Source organism: Lygodium microphyllum, chromosome 4 (assembly GCF_053477565.2).
Source record: "Lygodium microphyllum isolate KBCC chromosome 4, Lygodium_microphyllum_v1.1.10, whole genome shotgun sequence".
Taxonomy (NCBI): Eukaryota; Viridiplantae; Streptophyta; class Polypodiopsida; order Schizaeales; family Lygodiaceae; genus Lygodium; species Lygodium microphyllum.
In genome coordinates this window covers 170,089,371-170,098,510 of record NC_141138.1, presented here as the reverse complement: position 1 = coordinate 170,098,510, position 9,140 = coordinate 170,089,371, and the positions used below count along the sequence as shown (strand labels likewise).

The 9,140-nt window shown below is 40.4% G+C and overlaps 1 protein-coding gene across 1 annotated transcript; it reads right to left on the bottom strand.

Moving 5' to 3' along the window:
• Positions 1-737: 737 nt before the first annotated feature.
• On the bottom strand, positions 738-4,706 carry LOC148037892 (uncharacterized). The gene is made up of 2 exons (XM_087676871.1): positions 2,656-4,706; positions 738-2,319 (listed from the first exon to the last, which is right to left on the bottom strand). The coding sequence occupies exon 1, from the start codon at positions 4,618-4,620 to the stop codon at positions 3,016-3,018; it is 1,605 nt and encodes a 534-aa protein (XP_087532997.1). The 5' UTR covers positions 4,621-4,706; the 3' UTR covers positions 738-2,319; positions 2,656-3,015.
• Between the last annotated feature and the right edge of the window lie 4,434 nt (positions 4,707-9,140).

Below are 9,140 nucleotides of genomic sequence, written 5' to 3'. Positions count from 1 at the left end.
AGGGTCTTGTGGGACAAATCTTTTCTAAGAGAATGAGGTTGATACACCTCGACCCCAAAAGGAAGAGGAGAAACCACAACCTTGTTTGAGGCGAGAGACACGATAAGCATTTAAATTATACTTGTCAAGAGAAGAAGAAGAAGAAGAAGAAGACTCGAGGTCTTTTGATCCAGAATCTGAATCATGAGAAATATCCTTGGAGTGGCTGGCCTCAATATCAAAAGAGTGAGAGAGAGGCATTTTATATTTGTGAACTTGATGACCATTGAGTTTCTTTTAGCGATAAGGGCATTGGTTGGCTAGATGGTGAGAGCTTCTGCAAATATAGCATTTGAGTTTCCCCTTTTTCTTGGAGTGAGACTTTTTCTAGGTTGGCTTCTTCTTATGATGAAAATAATGGTGTTTATAATGGGCATAAGAACATGAACAAGAGGTAATGACTATCTCTCTTGCAATCAAAAACTTTTTGAAATGTTAATTCATACTTACAAATGGAATCGGGAATTCAGTGATGCAAAGAAGCCATAACCTCCTTCAATGATGTTGCTTTTGGCTAATGCAAGTAGAGGATCAGGAAATGAATTTGCAAAACGATGTTGCTTTTGGCTAATGCAAGTAGAGGATCAAGAAATGAATTTGCAAAATTCTCTTTAAGTGTGGCATCATGTGCCCCCTAGCATTCATACAAAAGGTCTCTCAAATAAATTAGGTATTCTTTGTATATTTTGAGATCACAAAGCTAAGCCCTTTGGAATGCTTCTTTAGCTTCAGTTTTATCATCATATCTGCCATCAAAAATTTTCCATATAGACCACCACTTCTCAAGTGACCCAATCTTTGATATTGAAACTAACTTACATCCTTAAGTTCCCATGATTTAGAAACCTACATTCCTAAAATCTACAACCTTGCATCCTACACTTGTGCATCATGCAATCCTAAACTCTACAATCCTAAACTCTACAATTGTAAATTCTACAGATACGAGAATTCTTGTAAATTGCCAAACTTGTGGGTCTTCACAATGTGTTGGTCAGAGACGTTTGCCAAAGAGATTATGGCCTAGCCTTTAAAGGATTCTTTGTGCCATACCAAAAGGGAAGACCACCTTAGATGGTACACCACTGAGTTCTAGGGCATATTCTCAAAGGGATGACGGCCTTAGATGGTTTCCTTAATGCAAAGAGTTCATAGAGATGCGTGTCCTTTCAAGTGTTAGAATCCTTAGGTTGGCAAATGCCTCCTAGTTACACATTGTACCCAAGGTATTAGTGTTCACATCTTCTCTGATAACTTCCGTGCCAGCATTCATCTACACATCTGCATCCACCTATGACTAATTACTTGGCTAAATACAAGTTTCTTCAAGCAAACTTTGCAAACATAAATAGACAATATGGATTGCAATCCTCAATGTGGGAGCTTTTAATGTCCTGAAGATCAGAGGTATTTGCAAAACCCTTCTCAACTTCATGATGTACTCAATTACTTGTGGTGCAATAACAATGCAACCATAAGAGGAAAAGTCATCATGATCTAGAGGTAATCACAGATAGTGATGAGCATGTCATGCTTAAAGCGGAGTGTTCACGTGCAAGCTGCGTCTACTTGCAACCAAGAGCTCCTGCTTGAAAGTGACCAAGCATCAAATCTTTTATGGCTGCATTGCAGCTGTGGTTTTTGCTGAGCCGTCCAGCAAAGCCATTTACACAGTATTGACATTGCTATGGGTTAAGAGATGAGGCGCAGGATCTCCTGGATGTGCAGGATCTCTTGAACATGCCACTCCAATCATGCTTTTCAAACACTGCAGACTGTTGTGCTTTCTCGGCCTGCAACCTGTGAGTATAATGCTATCAATAGGCAAGGTGAATGCATATGTGGGCATGGGCTCCATCTGCCTGAAGACGATAGACAGCTGCAAATAGACATAAAAGTGAGGACAGATTCATCCTCTGCATACATAGCATGTAATGCAATGCCACAGCTCCCTACTGTGACGAAAATCAGAGAGTAGCATTGCCCATCTTCTCCCACCCCCGTACACCTTTTTCCCATCCAATGCTATGGTCTGAACCCATCAAAGAAAAAGTGAAGTGGCTTTCATGTATCAACTTTGATCATCCTTACATACCTTTAAGTCCATGCCAAATGCAAAGAGGTCGGGCTTGCATCCTGTCTCTCCATTGTCTCTGCATAGGTCTGTACCTTGTTCAGTTATTACAGATCTGACTCATCCAACTTTAAAGACCATATAACAGACCCACCATCTGCTGTGTCATGGGTATCATGGACTCTAAATGCTCCCTGCAATAGCACCTGTACATGTTTTTGCACTATTAGGCCATGTAACAAGTGATTGACTATTTGCATGCTCATTGCAACACTAGAAAGCTTGCACTTTAGCTTTACGGCACACTTTTTGGCCCTTCAAACTGCACATCTAAAAATGATAAGGCCACCAACATAAAACGCACAATTCTTTTCCATGATTCAGACTCAACAGCAAGTTTATTCAGTAATGTTTGTGCATGCAACTTCCCCACTTCCCAGCTTGCATTGAAGACATGCTTGCTAAATGCTCTTTCATCATTTACACACTGTTTTGCCTTTCAAAATGCATGTATAACACTGATAATAAGACTAGCAGTGTACCAGGTGTGATTCTTTTTCAAAGCATCTTTGCCACCTTCCCATGTCACTTTGTTTTGAGTTCATATCACCCAAGTCACTCTCTCCTCAGAAATTAATTGAGACTAAAGCAATTTCACACAAAGCTTTCCTTCCACTAATGGTGCTCAGATGTCTCCACATGCTTATATCCAGTGAGCCACACACCCACAAGAGATGTTTTAGCTCCCTTTGTTTGAACCAATCTCCCCTGGATTGTCTTGTCTACCCTTGAAAAGCTTGGCGCTGTGGGAGATCTTGTCAAGACAAAGGTGGGTAGACACATGAGGCTGGTGGCTAATTCAAACACGCAGTGCAATCAGAAGCACTGCAGTATAGACTTCGTCATCGACCTCCCTTCTCTAAAAATTTTGTGTACTTTGAAGCAGCTTGTGCTTTCCCTGCTTTTCGGAGGCCAAAATATATGGTGCGATAAGTAACAGGATCAGGGTAACAACCATTGGCCTTCATCTCCTCAAGTAAGGAATCAACTTTATCGTCCTTACCTGCCTTGCAAAGACTATCTAAGTATGTGTTATAAGTGATAAGACCGGGCTTGCACCCCTTCTCTGACATGTAATCCATCCATGTACGTGCCTCCAGTAATTTATCTGCCTTACATAACCCATTGATTAATGAGTTGAAAGTGTACGCATCAGGTTCACAACCTGCTGATTCCATCTCCTTTAGAATGGCAAATGCACCCTCAAAGTTCCCCTTCCTTGCAAGACCATCAATCAATGCACTGTATGTGACCACATCAGGTACACGACCTTTCCGTTTCATTTCATTTAGAACTTTTGCAGCTTCAGCAGTTTTGCCTGCCTTAGAGAGACCATTAATCATAGAATTGAAAGTAGAGGCAAGTGGTACAGAATCTTTCTCCCTAAGCTGATCCCAGACCTTGTAGGCCTCTTCAAAATTCCCTGCCTTGCAAAATGCACTAATGAGCCCATTGTGAGTAACAAAATTGGGAACAAACCCCCTGGCAACCATTTCTGTCACGACTTGTGTCGCCTCTGTGAGGTTTCCAGATTTACAAAGACCATTAAGTAAAGACCCATATGTTATCTCGTCAGGTTCACAAACTCTCAGTACTTTCTTCAAGAGCTTGTATGCTTGCAATGATTTACCTTCCTTACAAAGGCCATCTATTAGTATCGTGTATGTGACAGTATTAGGGAAGCAAGCCTTGTATGCCATCTCTTCTAACAGGTAGTATGCTTCATGTGCTCTATTCTTTCTGCAAAGGTCCTGTATAAGCATGTTGTATGTGACTACATTCGGACTACATCCTTTATCTGACATCTGTCTGAAAACTGCCAAAGCTTTTTTCTCTTTACCAGCTTTGCAGAGGCCATTGATCAATGTGTTGAAGATTTGCACGCTAGGTGTGCATCTGTTCTGTTCCATCTCGCTCAAGAGCTTGATTGCCCGTGCCACATTGCCAGCATCACAGAGTCCATACATTATCGAGTTGTATGTGAAAGCATTAGGAGAACAACTTGCCTGCAGCATTTCATCAAAATACTGCATGGCAAGGTCCATTCGCTCCGATTTGACGAGAGCATCGATAAGGCAGCTGTAATGGATGACATTGGGGGTACGACCTGATATCCTAACATTGTTGAAAGTCTGCAAGGCTGCATCGGCCATGCCTGCCCAGCCATAGCCCTGCAATAAGACTGTGAACAATGCATCCGTGACCACACATCCGGGCTTCTTGACCTGCTCAAGGACGCGCAAAAAGTCATTCATCTGCTTCTTGTTACTCCATAACTCATTGATCCGCCTGTGTGCCTCAGCATTCGGCTTGAACTGCTTTTGTCTGGTGGCCCAGATAAAGAACTGCAAAGCTTGCTTTTTGTCGGTTTCCAAGCTCAGAATTCTGAGGAACTGCTCTGGGTCAAGCCGGCCTTTGAAGAACTTCATGAATTCGCTGCTTGCCATGGTGGAATTGATCTGCAGCAGGGCAGATCGAAATTACGTTTCTCAAGCACTAAGCTAGGGTACATATAGCCATCAATCTATGTTTTCCATATAGGCAAGTCGGGACCATCAATCTATGTTTTCCATCGGGATTTATTGTCAGCCATATTTACATTTTTTTAATTTTTTAATGCACGATTGGTTTTATCTATTTTTGTTCTATATATTATTATTTAGGGCTTTGGTTTAGATATCTCAAACCCCAATTAGAGCCCCTAAGTCTATGTGGCACATGGAGGAGAGGTTTTTGCTATGTAACCAAAAAAAGATATTTCTTTATGGGTGAATGGAGGCCCATCGTGGCAATCAATCTCTCTCTCTCTCTCTGTCTCTCTCTCTCTCTCTCTCTCTCTCATCAATCACCCTTGAGGTGATGCAAAAGCAAACCTGCACCAAGCACGTGATTGTAGTCAAGAATGAAATCCATGGCGACAGAGTTTGAAAATTTTAGAGGTCACACTGGTTGCATCTCTCCATGCTTGCAACTTTTCTCTACAACTCTCCTTATAGTCATCCATCAATGAAAAAGACATTAAAGTGTGTTATGTCATCCCTTTGATAGCTTCTCTTTCTCAACCATGTTTATTACTACCCCTGTGATTCCAACAGCTTTGCTTGGTTACACTATCACTCCTCACTTCCTACTTAGTTCAATAGAATATCATTAGAGACCTTCATGTGAAGTTAACTAAGCTATTGGTTGCTCATCACCTCCTCCACCCCCACCACCACCCATGTTGGGCTTCTCTCTACTTGCTAGCCTTTTTTGTGTGCCACTTAAGTTTGGGAGAGGAAGGCAAGCTAGAGAGCACAAGAGAGAAAGTTCACGATACATGAGAGAGAGAGAGAGAGAGAGAGAGAGAGAGAGACCCCATTGGAGAGTGAGTGAGAGCAAACTACATAACAACACCATTCGTTCATGCATATTAAACTCCTCAATAAAGACACAACTTCAAGTAACAACATATTACCATTTTAGATAAATGGCTATAAATCATGTAAATAATGGATTGAGATCTTGTGTAGGAACATAAGTAGACAGCTTATATACATGATGTAGATGAACAAAGAAGCCCAAGTGGAAGCACAAGTAAGTAGAAGCAAGAGAGATGCAAGCTATGGAGGATGGAGTAAGAGAGCAAGAGAGAGAGGCACAATATATGGGAACTCCAACAATCACTCTGTGATTGGCCTTGCCTTATAAATAGTCAAGGAAAGAATAAAGAATAAAGTGATAATGATGGGCGCCCGCCACCTATAGTATATTGGTATACAGTTATGGTGTGTGAAGTAAATACATGGTGGCATAGGCACAGGTGCTTTTTGAAGGTGAATATTCCTCTAATGGGGGGATTATGAGAAAAAAGTGACAAAGTACAAATGTACATAAGTACAATAGGATGAGAAACAGACATTATCTTATCATACGCCCATCATCTTCCTAAGGATGGCAAAATGTTCTGTTGAGAGACTTTTAGCGAGTAAATCTGTAGGATTCTCATCTGTTGAGATCTTGACAAACTTAATAGACTTGTCCTCTACAATCTCCCTAATAAAGTAATAGCACATCTCAATATGCTTTGTCTTCGCATGGAAGACCAGATTCTTGGCCAACTGAAAAGCACTCGTAGAACCCCAAATGCACTATAGAAGTAACAATAATACCAAGGTTTACCACCAGATTGCCATAAGGCCTCCTTGCAAGCCGGCTACAACATCAGTAGTGGATAAGGCGTGTATTTTTGCACCCTAGACATCCAAGAAATAGCACTTTCAACAAAGGTGAAGACATACCCAAAGGTGGACTTCCTACTATTTGCATGTCTTGTATAGTCGAAGTCATTGTAACCCATGACGCTAGTATCCTGACCACCATAGCAAATGCACATATTTGGAGTGCCTTTCAAGTACCTCATGATACCCTTCACAACGTCCCAATGTCTTTGGCTAGGTATAGCCTTTTAACATGCCACAAGCCCCAATGCAAATGCTATGTTAGGACAAGTGGCTATCGTGGCATACATCAAACTATCCACTATGGACTCATAAGGGATTTTGGCCATCTTAGCATTCTACTCATCTAATTGGGGACAATCGATCTAATTAGCCTTCATATGGGAAGGTAAAGGAGAGCTAATAAGATTAATATCCTACATACGAAATTGCTCAAGCACTTTCTATATATACACTTGCTATGACATGTGAAGGAACCCCTTAGAGCGATCACTTCCCAGCAATCAACATATCATCTACATAAACTATTAAGATAATAAGGCTACCATCACAAGCCTTCTTCATATATAAATATGCATCCATATCACTACGAGTATATCCTTGCAAATGCATGAAAGCATCAAAGTTATGGTACCGTTCCCTAGGTTCCTATTCAAGGCCATTATGGTCATGGGACACTAGAGCATCAACTATAGGTTGTCTAGCTTTATATGGTAATAGGAGGCTCCTCTTGAAAGATCACCATGCAAACCTCAACTACTAACTCAAGCCGCTTATGTAGTCTTCTCCTCATGGAAAATAACATCATGGCTACGGATGACCTTCCGAGAAGCCTACAGATCCCATAGGCGATAGCCCATCTTAACTGCATCTCCATAACCAAGAAAGTTGTATTTCATTAACTTAGGATCCAACTTATTGCATTTGTCCTTGGGAATGTGGCAAAAAACCTCACATCCAAAGACATGATAATGAGCATATGACAGAGGTTTTCTAGACCATACCTCCTCTACAACCTAACATACTACAAACTCACACTTGAATTGTCTTGTTCATATGCTTTATAATACCATTCTGGGATAGGATGTAGGGGATAGTCTACTGTACCCCTCTCATTACAAAATTGCTCAAATATCTTAGAGACATATTCAAACCCATTGTCAAACCTTAGGCATTTCAACCTATACCTAGACTAGTTCTTCTCAACAAGAGCAAACCAATGCTAAAAGGTAGTAGGACTTCTGATTTCTACTTAATAAAATATACCCAAACCTTATGCAAATAAGCATAAATGAAAGTCACAAAATACTTTGCATCACCTAGTGATGATTGATAGGGCATGAAACCACATATATCAGAATGAATAAGAGCAAGAGGTTCACCCATTCTCATAATGCCAGACTTCTTATGAGAATTGCATGTCTGCTTGCCATAAAGACAATGGACATAGAGTCAAAACATTTATAATCATGAGGTGGAAGATTCTACAAATGAGTAAGCATTTTGATTCCCTTTAAGGACATGTGCCCAAGGAAACAATGCCATTAAGATACATGTGGTATATCAATCACAGTCAACACATGGTCTATAGACCCAAATACAAGGAAGGGATAGAGACTGTGAGCCTTAGCACCTCAAGCAAAGACAAGATTCCCATGGGTAATCTTCCACGCGAAATCACCAAAAGATACGCAATAGCCTACATCATCCAACTATCTAATAGAGAGTAGGCTTTTGGTCAAAGCCAAAACATGGTATACATCATGCAAAACAAAGTGTTGCCTCAAATAAATTATAGTCTAAAATCACCAATGAAAATAATATATAGTGCCAAGTCATTTCCTATTCTCACAAAACCTGTCATGCTATGATAGGAATAAAATCAATTCCTATGCTAGGTAACATGGAAAGAAGTTCCTAAATCAAGCAGCCTACACTGAGAAAAGGTAGAGGAGACATCAACCAACTAACTAGCATCAAGAGAAGAAGTTGCTAAGATATACTCATCATCTGACTTAGGCTATACTAGATATATTATTGCCTTTCTCTTTGTGCTCATTAGCATTTTCCTACACTTTGTCCTTGCCTTTCTCTTTAACACTTATTATCATGTATCTTATGATATTGTGGCCAAATATGACCTTTATTTCCATAGTAATGACATGTAAGAGAGGCCTTGTGACCATGGGATTTATTATGAGACTATCCATGAGACTAAGACCTTTGTGAGTCTCTACCATGGCAATCATTACCATTCTTACCATCATGTCTGTGTCAAATTTTTAGGGGTAAGGAGAAAAACGCAGACATTGGAGAAACCCTACATTTGTATAACCTATTAAGTTAAGTGACTTTCCATGCTCATAAAATAGCCCATAATCAGCAGTACCCTTCACATACTGCATAATCCTCCTAACTACATCTAGATGTGGCTTACTAGGCTTCTGCAGTAACGAGCTAATCAACCCCATTGTAAAACCGAGGTCAGGACTAGTGATAGTGAAATAAACTAGGTTGCCCACCATCTTGTCTATACATAGTGGCATTCTCTAATTCATTCCCAACATCAACTTCAAGTTTGACATTTTGATTCAATGGTATTTCCATGGCTTTACACTCCATTATGCCATATTTCAGCAACATATCATGAGCATACTGTTTTTGAAACAACCATATACCTTGAGGTGTAGACACAACCTCAATCCCAAGGAAGTATTTCAACTCTCCACGATCCTTCACCTTGAATT